Source organism: Arvicanthis niloticus, chromosome 3 (assembly GCF_011762505.2).
Source record: "Arvicanthis niloticus isolate mArvNil1 chromosome 3, mArvNil1.pat.X, whole genome shotgun sequence".
NCBI classification, from domain to species: domain Eukaryota; kingdom Metazoa; phylum Chordata; class Mammalia; order Rodentia; family Muridae; genus Arvicanthis; species Arvicanthis niloticus.
In genome coordinates, this window is record NC_047660.1 from 46,388,948 (window position 1) to 46,415,315 (window position 26,368).

Below are 26,368 nucleotides of genomic sequence, written 5' to 3' on the forward strand. Positions count from 1 at the left end.
TCAACAACATTGTATTTAACAATATTACCAAAAGTGCATACTTTAAAAAAGAGGCAGTAAAATCATTGTTAATGCTAAAAACTTAAAACTTTTAAAATAAAACAATAAAGAAGGACAATTTACACATTCATAGTTCCTGATCCTGAGGTAAGGAAAAATAATCTCATCATGAAAATAAAAAAAGCAAAAGAGGTCTGACTAACTGAAAACTAAAAGCTTTAATATGTTCAAGGCAAGCAAAATTAAACAAATAATATAATTAAGAAAATATTTAGCTCAAATGCCAGAAAAGAAGTCAGCATTCTTAATAAACAAAGAGCCTGTATAACCTGGAGAGATCACCAGGAAAAGTTATTAAGTGAATAAAGAAAAATACAAAATGCATGTAGTTTGCAATATTCAATTAAGTAATTAATTAATAACATGTTTTCTAATATTTTACTTAAAAAATGAATAGTTAAAAAAAAAGACAACCAAAAATGAGGTCACAGACAGACTAGATGAGGGGAGAGAAAAAGATTTTTAAGGATGAGTAAATATACTTCATTACATTGTTTTAATTTTTCAGTAATATTAAAAATTGATATGAAAATATCCAGAAGTCACCATAGTAGTAAGAAAACTAATCCTATTTGGGTACTACAGCAAGCAAATTACAAATTCACAGAAACTGTTACTTGATATGACAGTTTCTACAGACATGATAAAGATGCTGAGACCAGGTATTATCCTAGATTACAGGAACCATAAGCATCCTTACAAGAGAAAGGCAGAAGACTAGACAAATACACACAGAAGAGAAAAAGAAAAAAAAAAAAAAAATGAAGTGACTACTGACCAAGGAATACTACCAGGAAGGGGAGAACTCAAAGGCATAGACTCTTCACCATAGCCCCTGAACACATGCAGCCCTGCTCATACCTGGAATATACTGGATAATGATGTGGACTTCTAGCCTACAACTATGAAGGGGGAAAGTCACTTAAAGTTCTGGTCATTCTTATCAGCCATAGAAAACTAATAGAGGTAACAAGGAACATCAACAGAAAACTCCAAAACAGAAAACATGCCCAACAAACATGAAAAATATATGTTAGTAGAAATCAAAGAACTGAATAAATTAGACAAAACACCATTTCTTCATCATCAGCTTGAAGATAAAACCCACTAGGTTAGCTAATGGCAAAATATACAACAAGATTACTACTGCCCCCAGATCAACATGCAAAACTCTCAGCTCCTTGTCCAGCACTGTATCTGCCAGCATGCCACCTTGACGAGAATGGACCAACCCTCCGAAACTGTAAGCCAGGCTCACTTATATGTTTCCCTTTATAAGAGTTGCCATGGTCACAATGCCTCTTCTCAGCAATAAAACCCTAACTACAACAGAAGTCAGTACCAGGAGTGGGGTATTGCTTGTGACAGGCCTGACCATGCTTTTGTTTGGAGAATTATGAATTTTGAGACTTTGGATTAGAAAAGCAATTGAATACTTTAAGTGGGACTTAATAGGCCATACTATTAGAAGCATAGAAAAACGTAGTGCTGAGGGTGATTTGAACTATGAGGGCCTAGCTCAAGAGGTTTCAGCGAAGAATGTTAGTATGTGGCTTAGTGTCTGCTCTGTGATATTTTGATGAAGAATGTTTCTGCTTTTTGCCCTTGTCCGAAAAGTCTGCCTGAAACTAAAATGAAGAGTTTTGGTTTAATTACAGTGTCAGAGGAAATCTCCAAACAGCATTATTGACTCTGTTGTGTTATTATTAGTGGTCACTCTCACACAGATCTATAAGAAAAAGGAGCAAGCTGAGCAAGGAAAAACAAAATGTACTATTTGAGTGGGGAAAAAAAAAAAGAGCACCAGGAAGTGGAATGGAGCTAAATCCTGTGTTCAAGGAGATAACCAGATAAAAGAAAAGCTTGATGTTAAATGGTATAAAGAGAGTAGTGACATCAGGAAACTATACCATCCAGCTAAAAGTCTAACTTGTGAAAAGAAATTTTACAAAAGCTTAGGGCCAGGTGTGGTGGCACATGCCTTTAGTCCCAGCACTCAGGAGTCAGAGGCAGGAAGACCTTGAGTTTGAAGCCAGCCTAATCTACAGAGTAAGATTCAGGACAGGCAACCTGAGGCAGTGAAGGAAACCTTAGAAAACAGAAAGTTGGTGAAGATGAAACTGAACAGGGCCACGTTCCAGCCCTAGCAAGCAGCAGAACTGGCAGCTTCAGCCACATGGCTTTAGAGTCAAGAATAGAAGAAAGGGATTATGGAATCTCACTCTAAGAAAAGGCACCGAGGCCAAGCATGTGTCAGTGACGTCCCTTGCATGGAGTCCTAGTGAGGCCACTGTGTACGCTGTTGCCATGGTTATGGTGTATCTCTGCACAGCAATAAAAGATAAGCAAGCTACCCTTCTTCTCTAGTGGCTCTAAATTGTGAAATGACTTCATGTCTGAGCATATATTTTCATAGAAAGGATTCAAGCACGGAGGCTTGGATGGCTAATTCTCCCGGATCATAGCTAACTCTTACCATACCCTTATTTCTCCAACCAAGTGTTGCTCCACAACACCTGCCTGGGTGAAAATGCTCCACTTCTGTCCAATCCACTATGGTGACTACTGAACCCCTGGAATGTGACTGGGTGACTACTCACTTGGATTTTCAAGTTGTACCATTTTTATTAATTCAACTAGACAACTGTGACTGAATAGTGGTCACAGGCAGCACAACTCTTGTGTTTTAATGGGTTTCTTTCACATCTGCTCATACATAATTCATCAGAAGATCAACTGCTACACAAGAACAACAGATGACACATGTGATAGAAGAAGGTACCTTACCCTTTCCATCAGAATCTTCTACCATTGGGTTTATTTCTACCATAGTTGCATCATACTTCAGAAAAAGTTTATAAAGCTTGATCATGTTTTCTGCTGCAGAATCCACAATGTTAGGAGGAAATCCCATCTTCTGTGCAAGCTGAAAGTAATTTGTCTTTTTCAGTAGTAACTTGTATATGTCTAATCAGCATTAAAATATTACAAATAAAAACTTTATCATTTAAAAAGGTATTCGAGAACTGTAGTTAAATCACTGAAAGAGCAGCTACTAAAGGTTTAAACCACAAAAACTTGTTACAGGGTACGCTTTATGCCTATTTTACAAACCAGAAATCGATTCAGAATTCAAGCACTAGCCATTAGCCTAGATCACAGTCCAGTGCTCCCTTCATAGCTTCCTCTCTGCCTCTATGGAAGCTTACAGTCAACCGAAACTGAAAAAAGACACGGATGTGCTCACTTTAGCAGCATATATACTAAAAACAGGAACAATACAGAGAAGAAAAAGAGACTTATATTTATTAAAACAACATCTAAAAAGGTTGATAATCTCAATGGTCTAAACACTAAGCAAAGTTAATAAAGTACCCTACTTTGCCTTTAAGGTAGTGCAAGGCATGTCTAGTGGGCTAATTGGAGAGGCTGTCAAAGGACACTGTCTCGTCCATTCAAAACTCAGCTCTGACAGGCCCCAAAGACACAGGCATTTGAGCCTCTCATCTAGAAAAAGTTACAGAGGTGAGCAGAAGTCTGAATCAGAGACATCTATGGAACATTTTAAACAACTAATTTCAAGGTCACAAGCCAGAAGTTGTAGGTCACAATTTCTATGGTGCAGCAAGTACACAACCCTCTTGCGGTGTCACTGCTGGGTACTAAGGCCTCCTACCTGTGTGTCAAGTACTCTCCCACCAAGCTACTTTCCCAGCTGGAATAATTATCAATTTCAAAGTTACTTGAGAAATTTTGAAATAATGATACACAGGACAGGAGTCTGCTTAGAAACACTACAAAGAATTCTCGCCCTCTATTTCAAATATCAAAGGCTGCAATAAACTCCTGATTTTCAGGAACAGAAAATCTTAAATCCTTTGAGGGTGAATATGATTTATATAAAGAGACAAATAGCAAAAAAAAAAAAAAAAAAAAAAAGTGGAGTCACTAACTAGAAAATAGAATGTTGAGTGAAAAGCTTTTATAAATTAAAAAAAAAGAAATTAAATACTAATTACCATTTCACCATAAAGATTTTTTTTGTATAGACATAAATATTTGAGAATTGCAAAATGATTTTCACCAATCTACTATGCCATTGCCAAACACTGGGACACACAGCCTTGCTGCTGTATCTTAGCTCTCATGAATCAAATATTTGCTTCCTCATCTGAAATTTACTCTCTAGTCACCACTCTCATATGATTTGTAATAAATCATATGTGCTTTTTGCATAGTTATTCCACTCATCTGTTTAAACCATGGGTCTCACTACAGAAACCCCTGTGCCCTGTGAGCCTTACGTCAGTCACAGGCCTGCTGTTGGTATACTTCAGTAACTGGGCTTACTTTAACAATGTTTTCTCACAGCAATTCATGAGCCTGTGTTTATATCCACAACAAATAATTTAGCTTACTTTTGTACATAAACCAAATAATTTAATTCAACAGCATCATTAAAAATACTATCAAGCAATACTCAGACACACAGTATTAAATTCTACAGTTTTGTTTGGAAGGAGCAGAAGCTAGGCAGAAGGGGAGGAAGGACAGTACAGAAAGCTGGAAACCATCAACAAATGTTACTGCATGTATGCTGTAAGACAGCCTCCCTGCCACTATATGAATTTACAGGGGGGCTGGGGAACATTTAAAATGACTTGATGAGGATTTAAAACTCAGATTATAAAAAGCAATGACTGATAATCACCAGATTCTTTGACAAATAAATTAAAAAGTGAGAAAGGGGGACCTATACATTAGGAAAAATGGTGTGGGGCATATTAACTAGTCACAGTGAAGGGCCTCCTGCAGATCTTGACTCAGACAACCTCTACAATAAGAGACATTTCTGGTGCTATTGAGAATGACTGGACATATGCTGACTTTACGGAATCACTGTTAATGGACTAGATCCAGCAATGGCACAGAAATCTCCAAGAAAACTACTGCAGACACTTTCAAAATCTTAAAAATACTGTAAATACTTTCAAAAACTGCAATTTAAGTAAGAAATTAAACTGTCTTAGTTAAACTGTTTAGTGTTTTCCAAAGTTAACTATCTTAAGTATTATAATTATTTAATTAAGAACTGAAGATGTTTCTGAATGTAACCTACCCTCACAGCTTGCTCCTTTTTGATGCCTTCGATTATATCAATAGGTTCCTTTAGAATGGCTTCAGGGTTCTCAGCAGCAACATCTTCAATGTTAACACCACCTTGTGCACTTCCTATCAATACAGGACCCTACAAGGGAAAGAGGAGACAAAGCATCAAATTTTGTTTTAAATTCAATACGTTTTTAAACTAATGTGTAAACTGTCAGATTGGGGCATCGACAGCTCCCACATCATATTTTCAATTATTTTTGACAATGTAACATTATCTCCAATAAGTAATCATTATAAATGTTTAACTGAAAAATAGAAAAGAAGCAGAAACAGAAAATAAAAATGGCATCTCTCCTGCAAGGGAAAAAGATAAAATACACACATCTATACCAAATAAGTAAATACAATCAAATATATAAAATATAACCTATACATTTTTACACATAAAACTAAAAAGAAGTTAAAGTATTGCTTAAAGCAAAAACAAAAAAACAAACAAACCAAAAAAAAAAAAAAAGGCTAAGGAAAAATCTGCAGTTCTTCTGAGCCACTAGTCTTCCTGCAAGTAAACAAAACTAACCACCTTGCAAGAACAGTCCTGACTACTGACACACACTGTAAGAAAATAATGCATATGTACAAAGAGTTAAATTATGAACTTTCAGTTCCTCTAAAAAAAAATCAATAAAATTACAAAACAAATGTCTTGTAAATTTGCTAATCTGGTATGACTAGAACTAATCTAGTGGCATGTAAAAATAGTAAAATCATATTAATGTGTTGTGTTTTATACAATGGCAGTGTAACACAGCAGGACGAAGCATGGCTGCCAGCCAAGGTGTGTCCCCTAAACAATCAAGCCATGTGATAGACCTAATATAAAGGTTTATTGGCAGGAAGGGAAGGAGACCTGGAGAATGGGGTAGAAGCAGAGAAAGGTGGACAGAAAAGGACAGAAAGAAAAAGGAGAGAAGGGAGGAAGAGGTTAGCCAGGAACACTGGGGTAAGAGGGGTGTGGGTAAAGGATCTATCTTTTACATGCTGGATCCTGGCTTTTACCTGGTGGGTGGAGATGCTAGCTGTTGCTAGGTAATGCTTGGGCGGAGCCTAGAGGAAATGCTAATAAAAAGAATAAGAAAATACAGATCAGAGCTAGAAAGCTGACGCAGTGGCTAAAACAGCTGCTCTTCAGAGGACCTGGGCTTCACTCCCAACCACCAACCACCACCTGTCACTCTAGTTTCAGTGACATTTAAAAAAAAAAGTCACTGTATTTTTATGTCATTACAGTATTTAAGTAACAATTATAAAAAGTAATTTCAAAAAATGGTTTAGTCCCCCTCACTGGAAAATGTAATTCTTAAAATACTTAAAGCAATAACTAAAGGAAATCTATTTTTTAAGAGTTGACTCATATTTAAGTAAAAAATTATTTTCTATCATGTGGTTAGATTTTAATATATGTGATAATGAATTATCTAGCTGGACTTTGCTCCAGTGTGATAAGTCTTCAGCCATCTTTATGGTCAAGGAAGGAGTCAGAGGTCCTGGACCCCACTTTATGCTGAGTGTGGTGGTTTGAAGAGGAATGGCCCCTACAGACTTAAATGTTTGAATGCTTGGCCCACACGGCATTATCAGGAGTAGGGCTGGCCTTGTTGGAGGAAGTGTGTCACTGTGAGGGTGGACTTTGAGGTCTCTTATGTTCAAGTTATACCCAGTGTGGCTCAAACTTCTTGCTCCTTCTCCAGCACCATGTCTGGCTGTAAACTGCTATATCTCCCACCATGATGATAATGGACTAAGCCTCTGAAACTGCAAGCCAGCCCCAATTAAATATTTTCTTTTATAGTGCTGCCATAGTCACAGTGTCTCTTCACAGCAGTAGAAAACCTAAGACACTGTCATTTGGCCAATGGCCATGGGACATCGCTCAATCAGGTGAGCAGAGGGTCACAGCTTTGAGCTGATTAACACCATGTAGAGGACAAAGATTTAAAAATTTAGTCAACTGCAGAGATAATAATTTAATCATCCCCGCAACAATAAAGTCACAAAAAACTCTAGATGGTAGCATTAGGTGATTAGTAAAGACGAAAACCAAACCCTCATCTGCCGCCTCCCGCAAGCATCAGGTTCTAGCACCAACCCGCAGTTGAAAAGGCCTGACACCTCAAGACACCAACCAGTGCAGTGGAGTCACTGCACCCAGAAACAGTTAACACTAACCACATGTGTACGAACTGTTAAGAAAAGCCATTTCACTTTATCTGCATTGGCCACCCACCCCAATTCAGTTTGGGACTAAGGGGGAAACAACCTTTGCCCCAAGGAGTAAAAAGGTGACACATACATCCGTATTCTGGCTTTTCAGGGTGTTTTCCAGGGTGCTAGTCCATTTCTCTAACTCCAAACACAGCTAGAAAACCAGCCACAGAGACAAGAAATGAGAAGAAAGACTGTGGATGTACCAGAAAATAGTGCTCTAGTCAGACTGACACATGTGGCTCACTTTGATGAAGAAAAAAACACCAGCTCGGGATATGATTTATATCACAAGGAACCAAAAGAGTAACTAGTAAAAGTTAGATGAACTAACAGAAACAGGGATAATGATGTTGTTGATGACAATGATTGCAGTTGAAGAAAGGCTTTTTATTGAAGGTAAGGAGACAACACATACAGTAGGCACAGCAAGAAAAAGGCGCTTGGCAAAACAGTTTCTTTTCTAAGGCTGGGAGGTTTTAAAGTATCTGTAGGCTCTACCTCCTCTAATTTAAGGTTGGTCAGTTTAAGGACAGGATGGCTAACTGGCCCACAACTGCTGTGTAATCTGGCCTTGAACCTGTTGCACCAGTCCATCAGCAAGGGCCCTATTGGCAGGAGAAAAGCACACACGGCCTTAGTTTTAAGCTGCCAGGCTTTTGCCTCTGTTCAGAAGAACGAGGAGGGAGCCATCTTGGAAATTCATCATCTTTATTTTACCTGGCCACAGCCTGTCTCCCTATCTTTCTGCCTATCAGGTAATCTGTCTCCCTCCTAGCCCCTCAATCCCCTCTCTCAGAGGTCACCTGAACTGCTGTTAGGGATTGTGAGGTGCAGACTGCTTTCAACTGCTTCCAGCTGAAGAGGAAGGGCAGCAGTCAGATTGCCTCAGATGAGGGCTACTGTAAGCATCCAGATAAAACTTTACCAACACAACATTCTAAAACAAGACAGCCATTTAGTAACAGTGTGATGGTAATTTTATAACACTGGGAAAAAATAACAAAACAAAGAACTGGACAGTTAAAATGTGTACTAAATGGGAGGGAAGAGCAATTCAAGTAACAACGACAAAATCAGCAGAAACAGAAAACCTAGCAAGTGATGGCACAAACAACAAAACCCAGGAAAAGTAGACAGAAGGGGAAGAACCCAGCAAGCCGAGGGTAAAGAAGGATGGAAGAGATGGAGACTGTGGGCCCAGTCACCAGAGCAGTCCCAGGAAGCTGCCAGGCTGTCAGGCTTAAGAATCATGACACACTAAATCCAAGAAGTGTAACACTAGCTACTAAAGAAAGAGAGGGTCACAACTCTGGCCCTTTCAGGAGCTTTAACACTAGTAGGCATGCCTGCTGCTGCCAGTCATACCACTCACTGCAGCTGGGAGGCAAGGACTACAGTAGCCACCAAGTACTGAGGCCATTGGTAGTTAAAAGCCCAAAGCAATAAGCAACCAACATAAACACAGCCTTAAGTTTCTGGCGTCTAAAGCCTGATTCAATAGACTCCAAGTGCTCAGGGCTTGGAGATACAACCCTTTAGGTTGTAAAATATAGCTCTGGGGCCTTGAACACTCAAGGACTAGGGACCACTAACTCTAGAAAAGCTTCTCCAAACCGACTCAAAATTTCTATCCAGGTAGAAAGGACTCCAATCAAACAACTGGTAACAGTTTGGTCTTCAAGTGTTTGAGTCAGCAATAAAGCACAAGTCTGGGACAAGAGAAACTTATCAATGGGCAACAAAACCAAATCCTTTTTAAATGATCATGCCTACATGAAGAACTGCTTAAGGGGTCAGTGAGATGACTCAGCTGGGAAAAGTGCTTGCTGCCAAGCCTGTCAACCAGACTTCAATCCCCATGTGATTTAAGGAAAGAAAGAACTCCCTAGAAGTTGTCCTCTGACCTCTGCACATATGGCCTGGCCTGGAGTGCACTAGCGCATGCACAGACATGCATGCATCCACTCACAGGCACGCAAGCAGTCCACCCAGTACACATGAATGCTGTGGTGGTGTGAATAAGTATGGTCCCCCAAAACTCAAGTGTGTGAATGCTTGACCCATAGAGCAGCACTATTAGGAGGTGTGGCCTTGTAAAGGAAGTGTGTCACTGTGGGGGCGGGCTTTGAGGTCTCCTATGCTCAAGCTCCACCCAGTATAATACAGTCTCTTGCAGGATGAGCTCTCAGCTCCAGCACCAGGTCTGCCTGCATGCTGCCATGCTGCTTGGCATTATTAGCTTATGGAAGCTGACAATGGACTGCTCATCTGTGTGGTGTGGCCTCCAGGTTTAATGACTTTTTAATCCTACAAGGAAATGCTTTTCCTTTCTTTTAACAGACTTCTTTGGCAGCTGAGGTGATACTGAATGCTTTTTTTTTTTTTTTTTTTTTTTTTAGAAGAAATTTTTCTTGGTAATGAATATGCATTTTTCTAAAAAGATATACATATGGACAACAAGCATATAAGAAGACTCAGTGACATTTTTACAGAAGCATAAATCAGATTCACAATAAGGGACCTGCAAGATCCTCACACTAGGTAAAGACAGGCACAACAACCCAGTATTCAAATCCTAGTTTTCACAAGGTAAAAGGAAGAAAGGCAGGCATACACAGATATGCGTGCACATACACACACACACATACATACACACACACACATACATACACACACACACTGACAAATAACAGTAGGTGTAATTTTTAAAATTTGATAACCCATAGTGAGGTATCATTTTACATCCTTTAGAATAGCCACTATCAAAAAATTAGAAAATAGGTATTGGCAAGGAAATTAAATAATCGGATGTCTGTACCATTTGAATGAAAAAGAAAGAAAACATTTAAACTAGGGTACTAGCATATGATCCAGTAATCCTGTTTGTATATACTCAAAAACTGAAAAGGAGGGAGGAAGGGAAAAGGAAAGAAACTTTTCAAAAAGTATTGTTATATGTTACCTATCATAAATAAATTTTGGAGACACTTAAAAAATGAAATAAGCCAGTCACAAAAATGCAAATGCTACATATACACAGGCATCTAAATAGCCAAACTCTGAGAAAGAATGGTAGCTATTACCTAGTTAAGAGAAAAGTGAAGTGTTCAATAGTTTCAATTTTGGAAAATAAAAAGTTCTACAACCTCTTTCCGGTCTGGGCCTGAGCACTGAGCAGATCTTGGGTGGCAGCTCTGCCCTCAATATCCAAGAACCCGAAGGAAGCGGGGATCCCAGGCGCTCTAACTCGGGCAGTATCTTAGGTAAGCAGACAGCAAGACCCACTCCAAACAGGGAGTAACTGGGACCCACAAGGACCCAGGAAGTCACTCCTGGCCCAGAACACTGGTTCCTTCCAGTCTGGGCCAGAGCACTGAGCAGATCTTGGGTGGCAGCTCTGTCCCCAATATCCAAGAACCCAGAGGAAGCGGGGATCCCAAGTGCTCTAACTTGAGCAGTATCCTGTCTGAGCTTGAGCACTGAGCAGATTTTGGGCCCCAGCGCTTACCCCAGTAGTTACACCCACCTCACAAATTCTGATACAACCAAGAAAAAAGGAAAGACAGGCTCCAGTCAGGGACAGGGCAGGTAGCACTAAGGAGATACAGATGGTGAAAGACAAGCACAAGAACATAAGCATCAGTAACCCAGGGTACTTGGCATCATTAGAACCTAGTTCTCCCACACAAGGAAGTCCTGAGTTTCCCATATCACTAGAAAAGCAAGACTCAGATTTAAAAATCACTTCTAATAATGATGATAGAGGACTTCAAGAAGGACATAAATAACACTCTCAAAGAATTTGAGGAGAAGACAGGTAAACAGGTAGAAACCCTTAAAGTGGAAACACAAAAATCCCTTAAGAGAACACAACCAAACAGGTGAAGGAATTGAACAAAACCATCTAGGACATAAAAATGGAAGTAGAAACAATCAAGAAATCACAAAGAAAGACTACCCTGGAGATAGAAAACCTAGGAAAAAAATCAGGAGTCATAGACACAAGCATCACCAACAGAATACAAAAGATAAGACGAGAAAATCTCAGGTGCAGAAGATACCATAGAAAATATTGACACAACTGTCAAATTCAGTTTTCTCAGGACAAAGTCAATCCCAAAGGCAGTAGGCAAATGTCACATCTCCCAAAGTGCTAGAGAGGGTACGGTGATGTCTGTCACTCTGGCACACCAGCTCACAGACATGCCTGACTGCCCAAGGATTCTCATGTGTTGCTACCAAAGCCCAGAGCAGCCGCAACTAAAGCATAACAGTAACAAAAGGAGCCCTGGAAGCCTGGCACTCCCTACACAGGCCAAGTAACCTCAAACTGTATCTCCTGCCTTCCAGCCAGTTTCCTCAGTGCTGAGATTATAAGCATGCACAACCACACCTAGCCATGTATACTGTTTTAATTCAATCAAAAATTACTTTGCTTTTTAGTTTTAATTGCTGAGTGACTTTTGGTATGGTTGGACTTTAAACCTACAGCCTTATCCATGCTGTAAGCTCTGAGCTGTATCCTCAGTTGCTGACTGATTTGCTTGCTCAACAGAGACCTATCCATGGGATTTCCCTAAAAGTCGGATATACTCCAGAAAGCACAATAAACTCTCTATCAATCTAAGGAGATAACACCAAAGAGTCTTATAATTTTCCAGCCTGGGATGTAGAGGGAGGCTCTGCCTCAAACAAATGAACATCATGGTTTTGGCCAAATGATTTCACTATTAATAGTATTTTTGATCTGAATCGTTACAAATACATTACTTTTGTAATTGAAATAAAAGCATGTTTCCATTAGTAAGAAAGACCCAAATGCTTCTCTGAATATTCAAGATCTTGAAATAAACTCAAATTTGATTTCCTCCCAGATGCTGTGCCACATCTTAAGTAACATGTATCAGTTTGCTACATTCACTACAATCAAGATGAGTTCTTCTGGGCAGAAGTTGCAATCCTAGCACCCAGGAGGCTGAGGCAAAAGGACCCTGAAAGTTTGAGGACAGCATGGACTACCAGTAGAATGAGACTGTCTCAAAAAAGACGTTTTTAAAAAAGAAAGAAGTCTGGACACAACAAGGAGCCCTGTAACCCAGTGCAGGTCCTATGTATGCTTGTGCATGTATGCACATACCCACACGTGAACATACACACTAATAAAAAAAAAAAAGGACTAAAGTCTCTCTTGGTTTGTCCAGACACTTACATAACTAACAAGATGATCAGTACTGATGTATACCAAGTAAGAAAAGAATGTGTAAAACAAAAAGCAGCAGGTAAATGCATGAAACACAACTTCTGCAAATATTTGTGCTTAAAACTATTGTGGTGTAATTTCTGAAATCATTTACAAAGCTAAATTATACCATACAGGAAAAAAAAATACTTTTAAAAATCATACGGAGTGGGGTTTTGCTACCACCTAGTGTTATATCTCAAGAAATACTTCTTAATAGAAATTAAAACTTGTAAGATACTTTTATTAACCGAGTATTACTGAAGATTTTAGCTGTAGAAGGGAAAGTTTTACAATACAAAAAAATACTTTTTAAAAGTTATTATATAGAAAACTACTGTATGATCCTTAAATTTTGTTACTCTAAAGCACACAATAATTGTTTTCTATAGCAATCTTTACCAAGACTTCCAAACATGCATAGTTTGCTTCGAACAAAAAGCTAGTTAACATCCCAAACAGCCCTCTGTGCACTGGATCTTCTGTACACCGGGTCTGTACTGAAGTGGATGCCTATGTTCAATGCTAAAATTTTGATACCATAAAGAGAAGGAAGCGGGACTAAAGGCCCTTGAAACCCCTTGTTCCTTCACACCTACATCATTTATACTTACCATCACCTTCCACTCATACCAATAACCTAGTAAAACATAAACACACAAACAAAACAAACAGGAAAATAAAATAAAACCAGAAGTAGAAAAAGAACAAGATGCCATTTTTGGTTTATTCTTTCTTCTTTGCTAAGACTATTTTGCAATGCAAGAAACTAATTTTCTCCATCCATTAACCCAAATATGATCTTCAGAGATTTAAGGTATGTCTAAAGAATTAATCACTTGAAAACTCCATAAAACATATTACAGTAGAATTTCCCTATAGTTTTTTAAAAATTATATTACATGTCAAATTTTACCATATTATTTTTCAAAACTGTCAAATTTTCTGTGTGAATAATGGATAATACTTCTTATCCTCATGTGTATATTGTTCAACCTCTGAAATTGAAAGTTATAAGTAAATCTTCATTTGTCCTGTCCACAAATACTCACTTGAAATGACCTCTCCATTGTTATTGCAAAGTAGTATTCTCTCCTGGGATATTTTCGCTCACAGACCAAAACTTGATTGCATATTCTGCCCTTCGCTCCAGTTTGCTTGGTAATCAATTTTTGCCCAATCATCTGTGAGGAAACAGCTTTTGCTTCTTCTGGACTATAATAAAAAAAAGAATTCAAATTCTTCTGTTCTCCACCACAGCTAAAGCTCAGTGTTTTCAACAATCTGATAATTTAAATGATTTTTCTTTAGTAACTATGACTTACGAGAAAACGATCTTCACTCCTCCTTTGAGGCCACTTGTAAACGTTCCTTTTCCTCTGCCGCCAGCTAAAACCTGTGCCTTTATCACAACATCCTTTGACCCTAGAAGAAAAATACTTTTATTACACAGAAAGCAGGGATTCACATGCAAGACAGTATTTTATTTAACATGCATACTAATAAGTGTTATTAAATGAAGTCCCATTACCACAATGTCTAAGACTAAGGCATTCCATATACATAGATTTTCTATATTTGAAAAGTAAAACATTCACCATATAAAAGGTCTATCCCTTTAAATATTAAGCACTTATTTTAAATCATTTCTGAAATAGTACACTGAAAATATTTTAGTTATTCTTAAACTAGTGCTTTGGAAGATATTAAAAGCACAATATTAAAACTAAAATGTTTTCTTAAAATTTCCCAGAGCTGGAAAGATGGCTCAATGGTTAAGATCTCTAATTACTGTTCCAGTGGAACCAGGCTCAGTTCCCAGCACCCACATGGTGACTCACAACCATCTGTAACTCCAATATCAGGTGATTCAATACCTTCTTCTGACCTACACAGGCACTAGTCACACATGAGACATATGGAGACAAAAACACCCATACATACACACACATACACACACACACACAACTTATTTCCCAGCCTCTCTATCCAAATGTAAACTTGTATCATGTGACTGTTGAGTCACAAATACTACTTCAAGCAGGACTTGGGATAAGGCTATGACTTGAAATCATTCCAGTAACTGGACTGATAGGACTTACAATGCCTTATTCCCTCCAATAACAGCAAATGCTATGTCACTGCACACCACCGAGCAGTGACGTTACAAAGAGTGCTTACCAAGAGTCAGGACGATAGGCATATAAAAGAATTCCCAAATGCTGTGTTTAATCATATAGTTTATAAATCAGCATATTATACAATATTATTTTTCCCTCCCCTTTCTAATTTACTGTACAAAACTAGCAAACTTGGGACAGGGGAGACGCTCAGTGGGTAAAGTGCTTGCTTGATGTGTATGCATGAAGACCTGAGTTCAGAGCCTGAGCACCCACATTAAAGTCAGGTGCACAACCACAGACACAGGGAAAACTCTGGCTTACTAACACTGTGGGTTCTGTGTTCAGTAGATGACCCTGTCTCAAAAACCATGTGGAGGACTGACAAAATGCTCCGCAGGCAAAACTGTGTCACATAAGCCTAGGGACCTAACTCAAACCCTGGGACCCACAGGAGAAAACTAAAAGGTTTTTCTCTGTTTTACACACACACACACACACACACACACACACACAATGCACACAAGGCACACAGCATGGCACAATCATGCTTGTACCTCACATACACCATACAAAACACTTGCATGCACATACACAGAGCATGGCACAAGCATGCCCGTACCTCACATACTTATACAACACACACACTCACTCTCTCTCACTCTCTCTCACACAGACACACACAAACTCACACAAAAAAAGGCAAATTTTTTCTTAAAAGTGAAAAGCAATAAAGGAAGACATCCAATACTGACCTTTGACCTCACAGCACCCACCCACACAGGAGCATTTCTGCCCAAACCTAGCAAACTGGGTAGTTAATCTAGATCTTACTCCGTTTGTAATCACGGTTAATACCTCTTAAAACGGTATTCTCTTGTCGCGACATGCACAATTTCTGATCCTCTTAACATTTTGCCCACCCTGGCCGTGTAGCATCATTTACCATATTATGGAGAAAAAAAAAAACAGGGCCTCATGCTATCTGCTGTACCTCAAGCACAAAGTCGTCTCTGGGATATGATCACTACCCTATAAATACATATTTGAACAGACGTAAGATGGGCACTGTATTATGAGAAAAAGTTATTTCCGATGAATAAAGGAGAATAAATAACCAATCACTGAGATAATCAATGGTTTTGGTGATCAAATAAGAAGTTATGGGGCACATTTTTAATCCCAACACTAAGGAGGCAGAGGCAGGTGGATCTCTTGAGTCTGAGGCCCACCTGGTCTACAGAGTTCTTAAATACCATCCTGACTAACTTTAGGATCAAGTTTTGACTTGGGTAGTAAACATTTCCAATGTAGGTGAATTTACAGCATTTTATAAGTGTTCTTTTGTAGTAATCCTATATGCTATAGTTCTCTGTTTTGTTTGTTTGCTTGGTTTTTGTTTGTTTGAGACTAGATTTCTCTGTGCATCCCTGGCTGTCCTGGAACTCACTCTCAAAAGCAAGCCAAATCAAATGTGGTAGCCCACTTTCTAGGAAGTAAAGACAGGAAAGTCTGAGTTTAAAGTCATCCTTGGCAATGTGAGAACCTACCTCCCAAAATATATAAATGTGTCAAAAATCATCAAAGTTTACATCTTATAGAAGTTTCTATGTCAAGGTGACTAAGGTGTTTTTAAAGTACCTAATTTTTTGGCAATTGCATACGCTTCATCTGATGACTTTGCCACAAAGCCTTTGGGAACAGAGACACCTGCTTCCTGCAATAATTCCATACTCAAGTATTCGTGCAGTGAAAGATTCCTTTGCTGCTGCTGCTGAATTTGGAATCCATGCTTGTTAAATAATCCAGAATTTCCCAGAACCTAAAAAAATTGGAGACACGTTTAGGTATTTGGTTATAGAGTGTTCAGTTCTCCATTACTACAACAAAATTGCTATACTAAATCATCCAAACACAATAAAGTAACTCAATTATAATATAAAACTAAAAGCTGGTCTACAGTTAAACATCAAATATTACCCTTGTAACTCTTAACTGTTTCCTCCTCATCCATCCCTAGTCCTTATCTTACTACACCTATGAACCTATGTTTTATTACCATATCTCCACTAGCTTACAGGAAATACTTACCTAAATCATAACTTCAGAGGCTCTAAAGCTAATGTCATCTTCTCCATCAAACTGAAACTGTTTCCCAATTTTCTTCTCTATCCTCCTCTGGAATCTATCTGGCATTAGAGATGTGATAACTGAATATTTGGTACCCATCCACACTCCTTCCAAGAGAACATGACAACTACAAACTCCTGCCCTTTTCAACCTATACTGAATATTCATTCATTCTGTTAAACATTTAAAGCATGTACGAACTAGACATAGAATGAGGAAATTATTCTCTAAGGCTGAATTCTTGTGTGTATTTGCACACAAGGACAGTCAGTACACAAACATGACAGATGGCTATAAGAAGGAGAAAGACTGCTCATACAGAGAGAAAACATCAGAATTATGACCAAAAAAATACCAAAGAGGTGGCTCCAAGGGTAAGGTGTTTACAGTCCAAGTCTGGCAACCTAAGCTTAATCCTCAGAACCCCTGCAAAAGTCAAAGTTGCCCTCTGGCCTCCACACATGCAGTGGGTAATACTCACATACACCCCAACACATAAAGACATTTCAACACATATACACACATTGTTTTCCTTATTCAATAAAATGTCAAAAAGAAATCTCTAACACACCTTACTCCTGGAAGAGAAGAAGTATGCAGCTAACTTTTCAGCTTCCTGTCCCAAGGCTACATCTCAGGACTCACGTCATTACATCTCCAGCATCTAACAGAGTCTAAGCTGAACCTAATAAAACGTTGAAATACCTGCCTTCCTTTATAAAGACTCTCAATCCTTGCAACCTCAAGGCAATATACAGAACAAATAAGCCACAAAAATCTTCCAAGGCCACACTGAAATTAGACTCTTAAGCCTTAGCTATACAGTTCCATCACTTCCACAGGAAACTCAACACGCCAAAATATAATTCACATCAAAAAATAGAGTATCATAAGAGTTAAATTTAAAGAGCAATATAGAAAGGCTGTTTCTTGAAGTGAGTTCTTGATCCACAGCAAATGATCAAAATGAAAACTGTTTCTTAATATGCAGTTTCATGGATTCCATTGTCTACAAAACCAGAATCTCTAAAGTGAACTCAAAGAAATCTGAACTAGTAAGAAACCACTTAGTTGAATCTTAAGGATGCTAGTTTAAGAACCTCTAACCTAACAAGCCACTCAACAGCAATTTGTTGCTAATTCATCTATTTAAAAGCTGGCTAGGGTTGACAACATGGTTCAGTGGGTAAAAGTGGCTTGCCATAAAAGCCTAGCAACTAGAGTTCAAACCTCAAAACCATGAAAGATGAAAGGAGAAAACTCCACAAAGTTGTCCTCTGAACCCCATGAGCACAGAGCGCGCACACACACACACACACACACACACACACACACACACTCTGTGGGGGAGAACAGGAGGAGAAAGAAGAGGAAGAGGAGGAGGAACAAGAAGAAGAAGAACAAGAAAAAATAAGAAAGGCATGGCTAACATTTCATTTAACTAACTCAATACCTTGATTCAGTGTTATGCCAATATTAAAAGCCGGCAACTGTTATGAATGTCTATCTGATGACCTATTCCTAGATATTAGCAACAGAAAATGAGTCTAATACCTACCCAAAGGCAAAGATAATAACATTCACAGCAGGCTTACTCATTAGGACAGAAAGATAAATGCCCCAATTGTTTATCAACAGGTTAAATTATAAGTATTTATATAATTCAGAGGGAGGAAGTTGCTCACACATCAGTGAATTAAAATCATAAATGTAATGCTGAAACAAAGATGCCAAAGAAAAATAATAACTTCTATGATATTTTCTAGCTTTTATTACATTCATTTATGTATGTGGGTGCTCATGTCATGACACATATGAAGAGCTCAAAGTCAACTTGTGTGAGTGAGTTCTCTCTTTCTACGATGTGAGTCCCAGATCCAACTCAAGTTCAGGCTTGGGGCTACATACCTTCACCCACTGAGCCATCCTGCTGGCCCCTTTGCTCTCTTTTTACATAGTTCAAACTGGTCAAAACTGGCCTGTGGTGGCAGAAGTCAGAATCAGAGGTTACTTTTCAAGGGAATACTGATAAAGAGAGAGGCACAGGGCTTTCTGTGAGCTGACAACTCTACCTGCCTTATCCGAGTGGTGACTTAAGAGTTGGACAAACATTAAAAATCAATCTAGCCATTAAATTAAATCATGTATTTTATTATACCTAAACTACACCTCAAAATAATAATAAATACAGGTGAAAGAAGTACCTAGATAAAACTAGTAAAGGTTGTCACACTAATTTTTTTAATGTTTCTATAGGGAGACAGTGTGCCACTAATTACAATCGTTAATGCTGGGGCTAGAGAGATGGCTCAGCGGCTAAGAGCACATACTGTTGTTCTTCCAGATGACCCAGGTTCTGTTCCCTGCACCCACACTGAAAAGCTCACAACTGCATGTAACTCTCGCTCTGGGGAATCTGATACTCTCTTCCAGATTCTACAGGCACCTGCACACGTGTGCACATACCCTTGCATGGTCACAAACAAAAACACACACTTAAAAACAAAATAAACCTTTAAAAATAAAAGAATCAGAAGTCTATACCAGTAGATGGTACCTCCTTAGCTGCATGTATCAGAAATACCATAGAAACAGATCCCCATTCCTGAAACAAAGTCTGAAGATGCTGTAGGGATTCCAGAATCTCAACTCCAAGTTAGATACTCACTTTCTCAAAGATAAAGTTCATCCATATGACTATACTATGGTTATTTGGGAAAAGATCCTATTCCTTGGGAAATGGAGCCGGAGGGGGGGGGGGGGTGGGGGGTCTTGGTTTGGTTTGAGATGGCCTAGGAATCAAGTGATCCTGCTATCTCAGTCCCCAAATTGCTGGTACTACACATATTATGGGTTCCAAAATGTTTTATTTTTAATGATACACATATAAGTACACAAGATAAGTGCCATGATATCTTCAATTTATTCTCAGGTAGTCCAGCAAAAAGAAATGATATGATTTCATAGATATATAAATATATGCATATAATCTTGAGATTATAATTTAATTACAATATTTATCCTTGCCTTGCCTTTCCTCCCTCCAAACTCTCCCATACACCCCTCTTGATTCTCCTTCAAATTCGGTCTCTTTTTTCACTAGTTATTGCATTTATAGATGAACTTATACATATGTATTCCTAAATACAGCCTGTTCAGTTCAGCTAATGCTCCCTGTATGTACGCTCTCAGAGATGATCATTCGCACTGAACAACTAAGTGAGGTGCTCTCCCATTCCCAGCTGTTCTTAGTTGCCTTAAGTTCTCAGAGTTAGGGCTGAAGCCTTGTGGCCTTTTCCTCATTCACTTTGGCATGTCCATCGCTCTCATCCTTGTTCAGCTCACACTGAGCAGTTGTGTTGGTGAGACTTTATGGGTATAGCTTCCAACATTATTAAAAGACACAGTCTCACAGCAAACTCCCCCGTACTGAACCTCTGGCTCTTACAGTCTCTCAGCCCCCTCTTCATCAATGTTCCCTGAGCCTTAGGTAAGGGAATGTTCTGCAGGTGTATCCACTGGAATTGGGTTCCACAACTCTGCATTTTGATTGGTTGTGGTTTTCTGTAGTAGTCTCCATCTGTTACAAAGTGAAGTTTCCATAATGAGGGGTGAGAACTATACTTATCTGTGGGTATAAGATGGAATGTTGTTAGGGATTATGCTGGTTTAATAAATTAGTGGTTGTAGATTCTCCTCCAATAATCATGACTTGACTGCCACTAAGCAGTTAACTAAGTTTCCAATGTCAGGCTTGGCCTCCCTCTTATTGAGCAGGTCTTAAATCTAACTGGGGTTCCTGATTACTATGATGGTATGTGTGCCACTATTGCACCCTTGGGGTTATTATGCCATGGTGGTCATTGATACAGTAGGACTGCTGTTTGCTTCCCTCCTTTGGGAAGATTTGTATGGTGCCTTCTAGTACCAGGAAAGCTAGTCTCCACGGAGGGGACATTTGGGTCAGTATCAGCTCATAGGTCTCCCAGCCCTTTTCTAAAGTACATGGTGTCTTCAGGAGCACACTTATCTTCCACCTCCTGGGGGTAACTAAGGACAAGAGCAATAGGCTATATGCTTTGAGAGTTTCTTAGCCAACAATTCAAAAGGGGGCTTCTCATGCCTAGTATTAGGGGTTTTGTTATGGTGGTCTCTAGCTGTTAGATATATGCATATAATTAAGATAAAGCAAATGGAGCCAGGTGGTGGTGACACATGCCTTTAATCCCAACACTCAGGAGGTAGAGGCAGTCCAATCTCTTAATAAAATAAAAAATAAAGCATATATTGTAAAATGTTAAATCAGGTGAAAACATTACAATACTACTGTTGAAACATTTTCATTAGTTTGAGTTTGGTTGGTTGTTTGGTTGGTTTTGTTTTTTGATTAGGACAGGATTTCTTGTGTAACCCTGGCTATCCTAGAACTCATTCTATAAACCAGACTGGTCCTGAACTCAGAGATCCATGCCCAGCTCTGTAAAGAATTTTACTGTCTGAAGTATTTAGATAAATTGTTTCTTTACAGCGCTAGCTGTTGTCTCTTCAAATTTCACTGGTTTTTAAAGTTCTGTTAGTACTTCAAATCCCTGCATAATCCAAAGGATTGGGCAGCATTAGAAGTTACAGTCAGACAAGAGCAGAGAGTTCTGGTGTTCTACTGCCGTGGCTATGAGTAACAACAATGTATAGTCTGTTTGAATGCAAGGGGAAGCCACAGTTATACATGTTGTCATCATAAAGAAATGATAAATAAAACTGGGCACAGTGACACACACCTCCCTCTGATCCCAGCATTTGGAAGGCAGAGGGAGGCGTCTAAGTTGGAGGCCAACCTTGTCTACAAAATTCCAGGGCAGCTACACAGGATACTCATTGAATCTGTCTCGAAATAGGAGGGAGGAGGAGAACTTAAGGAAAAAGAACATTCTTGACCCAAAAAAGTAGCCAATTCCTGGACAAAGCTATGAATACCTGCCATAACCCGGGTTATTCTCCACATAAATTTAGAAAAACTGGGAGACCAGAGGAATCATTGTTTTTTCTTTCCAAGACAGGGTTTCTCTGTGTATCCTAGATGTCCTGGAACTTACTCTGTAGACCTGGTTAACTTTAAACACAGAGACCCAAGTGCTAGGATTAAGAGGCCTGAGACACCAGCATCCTGCTCAGAGGAATAATTTCTTTAAGTGAATTGAATTACTAAATTTAATGTGTGACCTTGAACAAGTTTCCTCCTATGACACAAGAGCAAGGTTTCAGACGACTAGCACACTCCACAGACTCATTCTTAATGCTAGGGTAGACGGAAAAGAGCTGCAATAAAGATGGTGTATTAAACATCCCATGGGGAGATGCAAAGGGATTTCCAAATAGTTTAAAAACTATTAGAATAAAAACCTATTTGTTCACTAAATCCTTATCCTCTAAAAACTTGGCAGCATTATTTAAGGAAGGGGAGGGGCTAAATCTATCCAACTATGGTGTGTCTAGTTACTTCAAAACATAACCAAAACTGTCTTGGAAAGCTAATCTTGCTCTTGAAGTTTTAGGGTACTAACACTGAGGCCCAATTTTTATGGGGCTTATTGTTGTTTAATTGGTTTGTTTTGTTCTTTAGTGACTGGGTCTCCCTTAGCCACGGCTGGCCTTGAACTCTCTATGTAAAAGATGACCTTGAATGTCTGATCCTCCCACCTCCGCCTTGAGTGTTAGGATTACAAGGATGCTGGGGATGGGACTCAGAATTTCCTACATGCCAGGAAGGCACTCCACCAAATAAACTGCATCCCCAGTACCCAGTTTTTATGTTCTTAATGCTGTAGAACGGACACAAGCCCACAGCTTCAGAAATGGACCCTTGTGGAATAAAACCTCAGCCTTGCCTTGTCTGCTATGTCTCTTAGGCCAAAGTACTTCTCTAAGCCACCAGATTGTCATCAATGGTAACTGGCCTTAATGACAACTCCAGTGCTGTTGACAAGCCTAATGACCTTAGGACAACACCTGACACACTCTAAATATCGAGAAACAAAGCAACAAAAAGTGGGTACTAGAGTCTGTCCAGAAATGAAGTCCCTAAAAGACGCCTTCCTTACTCTCCCATCTAGTCAGCTGGGAAACGTAAAACCAGTACTCACTACCAGGACTGGCTGATCAAAACACAACTATCTGGGGAAGGCAGGCAGGCCGACTCTGCTGGTGTTCCGAAGTCCTTCCCATCCACGACAGTTGGCGGGACCTGAAAGTACACTTGAAGGGCATCCCCCTTACCCAAAAGGGGCCCGGACGCGTTGGCCCCCCGCAGGGACGGCCCCAGTCTCCTATGGGAGCGCTCCGGCAGGCTCCCGCAAAGGAGGCCGACAGCCAGGCCGCCCTGCCGGGCTTCCTGAGGACCGGGGCCGCAGCACAGCCGAGCAACCCGAGCGCCAGCTCGCAGCCCTGGCCCGCAGCCTCTGAGCACCGCAAGACATCCCGGCCGAGCCAGCGCCGCCAAGAGCCCCGCAGCCGGGTCGCGCCCCCGCGCCTTGCCCGCCGACCCCCGAGGCTAAAGCGAACAGGGCAGACTTACCTGGGCGGCGGCCCGCAGCGTAGTCTGCGGCCGGTGGCTCCGCAGGGCGACCGCAGCCAACTGCCGGCCATAGAACATGGACGCCGCCATTTCTGAGTCCGACCCGTCCCCTCAGCACTACGCAGGCGCAGACACACAGCTGCTACAGAGGCGCACCCGGCCCGGGACAAGGACAATCCCCGGGGCGGGGCCTCGGGTTAACCCTGACGCTGCCGGACTGGCCTAGTTGGGCAGGCACAGAGCGAACTTTGGCCCTCAGAACTTTCACCTTAGTGACATGTGCCACAGGACCACCAGAACACTTCCTAGAGAACTGTGACCGCTACTTCCGTCTTCTTACCTTCTTTTAGTCTCACCTGTGAGATGGGCTTAGTGAGAGCCAATGTGTGCGTTGAGCCTTTAAGATACAATAGATAATAAAACAAGATAAAATAATAAAAACAGTGCCACTGATACTAAAAAGACTATTACTCACTAGTTACTGAAGCCCACCACACTGAAAACACTAGCAAAGTATCTCTGAGACAGAGAGATGACTTAGTAGTTAAAAAGCTGGTACGGCTGTGGCACCCAGCTGAATTCCCAACACCTATGTCAGACACTTCACTACAGCCTATGGGATCTGAAACCCTCTTCTGGCCTCCCTGGGTACCTGCACACACGTGCACATACATACAACACGTACAATTAAAAGAAAATATTATTATATTCGAACTAAAAAAAGACATTAAGTAGGGTAACCCATGGCCCAGAAAGACATAGTACATGTCCTCTCTCATTTAAATATGCTACCTTTAGATTTTTTATATGTATGTATTTATTTGTGAGCAGAGGTTAGAGGCCAGAAAACTATAGAGGGCCCCCATGAGAGGACAAAATAATATTTTGTTTGTGGTGAAGGCACAGTAACTAATAGGACACGTGTGAGAAGGGACAGGGATAAGGGGAGGAGGAGATCAACCAAAACTACATATAAAAGTGTTGTAAGAAAGCCGATTAGCTGTATGCTAATTTTTAAGATATACCCACCCCGAGGCATGCCTGGTAGTATATGCCTGAAGTTCCATCCCAGTGAAAGCTATGATGGGGAGTTAAAGAACTCCAGACTACCCTACAACTCACAGTGAGACGCTGTCTTTAAAGGGGGGTGGGGAGAGATATCCAACTATCCCTGAAATCCATCAGCATCCTGTCATGGAGGAGGTAATGGCCTCATGAGACCTCACCCCTCTGTGAAAATTGAAAGCCAATGGTTGGCACTGAAGGGCCAGTTTATTCAGTTGGAGTAGCTACATTCCTGTAAGCGAAGCCTAAGGAAACTTGTTCAGTCATCAAAGAAAAGACATGAAGGGAAAGCCTGCAGAATTAGGAGAGAAACAAAAGACGGAAATGGGTGAATATGATGGAAATGAATTATATACCGGGGCTAAAGAGATGGCTCCACAGTTAAGAGCAGTGGCTGCTCTTCCAGAACATTTGGATATGATTCCCAGCACCCATGTCGCAGCTCACATCATCTGTAACTCCAGTGCCAGAGGATCTGATGCCCTTGTCTGGCCTTCAAGGGCACCAGACATGCGACTGGTACACAGACACACCAGCAGGCAAACACTCGTACACATAAGGTGAAATTTTAAAATGTATTAGATACATAAGTGGAATACTACAATGAAACACATTATTATGTACAGTTAAGATATACTAATAAAAATATTTTTAAATAAAAAAAAAAGCAAGAAAAGCACCCCAGGCCTCACCCAGGGGAAATAAGGAATTTTTATTAGAGTCTTTAGGTGGAGCAGACACGCACATCATCTTAATTTCACTTCCTGGCACTGTGGTAAAACACCCTGACAAAAGCGACTTCAGATAGAAAAGGGTTACTTGGCTCACAAATCCAGGTGACTGCATCATTGTGGGAGAGCGGGATGACAGGAACTTGAAACAACCAGACACATCCCACGCACAGAGGAGCAGTGGGTTGCTGCTCAGCTGGTCTTCTTTACTCCCACGCAATCCAGATCCCTCACCCAGGGAACACCGGGTCTTCCCACTAGTCGGCAGTTCCCCACAGAGATGCCCACTGGCCTGCGGAATCTAGGCAATCCCAGGCAATCCCTTCGCGAGACTCCATTCCCTAGTGATTCTAAATTGTGTCAGATTCATAATTAAAGCCAACCATCACAAAAGCATGTACTGGGCCATAAAAATCCCCTGCTAGACAGACGACCGAGCCCCTGCTCCCACTCTCAGACTCCCTGAGCTTTACATATGTGGAAGAAATCCTGGCGCTGTGGCTCAGCTGACAAAGTGCTTAACCAGCAAACATGAAGCCATAGATCCATCCCCAGCACCACAGAAATTGGGCACAGTGTCACCTATCTGTAACATCAGCATTTCAAGTGTTGGAGGCCGAAGGATCAGAAGTCCAAAGGTAATCTTTGGCCACATAGTAAGTGCCAGGTTGTGGTAGTAACATTTTCTGAGGGGGTAGGGTGGAGAAAGCCTGCAAACAGACTGAATTATTTTTTAAGACTTAGAAGCTGAGTTAGTAATATTGTTTGAGAGCATTTAAGACTACATACTCAACCTGCTATCCTACTGTGTGTTGTCTGAGTTTAACCTATCTTTAAGAGAACAACATAACAACTTTATTATGTCTTGGATGTCTATAATCAGCATTTATAACCTGAGTTATAAATGCATTATACGCTTACCTTTACTCTTAAGTTATATACTCTTCTAAGCTCTGAACTGGAATAATGTATGGGTGTATGTGCTGTGATTATCATTTGCTGAAAGTAGCCAAAAGGCTGAAAGCAACCTTAAAACAAATTCCCTATAAATGTTAGAAGCAAAGATGAACCT

At 40.2% G+C, this 26,368-nt stretch overlaps 1 protein-coding gene across 3 annotated transcripts in view; it reads right to left on the bottom strand.

Annotated features, from left to right (window-relative positions):
* Sucla2 (succinate-CoA ligase ADP-forming subunit beta) overlaps positions 1-23,743 on the bottom strand; it is a 35,121-nt gene extending 11,378 nt beyond the window's left edge. The window contains exons 1-7 of one of the 3 annotated variants that reach the window (XM_076930732.1): positions 23,070-23,623; positions 18,838-18,908; positions 16,441-16,621; positions 14,005-14,104; positions 13,732-13,894; positions 5,180-5,308; positions 2,848-2,986 (exon numbers count right to left, since the gene is read on the bottom strand). In XM_076930732.1, coding sequence (XP_076786847.1) covers positions 2,848-2,986; positions 5,180-5,308; positions 13,732-13,894; positions 14,005-14,104; positions 16,441-16,621; positions 18,838-18,855 — 730 coding nt within the window. In that variant the 5' untranslated portion in view covers positions 18,856-18,908; positions 23,070-23,623. Of the gene's footprint in view, positions 1-2,847; positions 2,987-5,179; positions 5,309-13,731; positions 13,895-14,004; positions 14,105-16,440; positions 16,622-18,837; positions 18,909-23,069 lie in introns of all 3 variants that reach the window. The other 2 variants (XM_034498488.2, XM_034498489.2) reach the window with 2 other exon arrangements.
* Between the last annotated feature and the right edge of the window lie 2,625 nt (positions 23,744-26,368).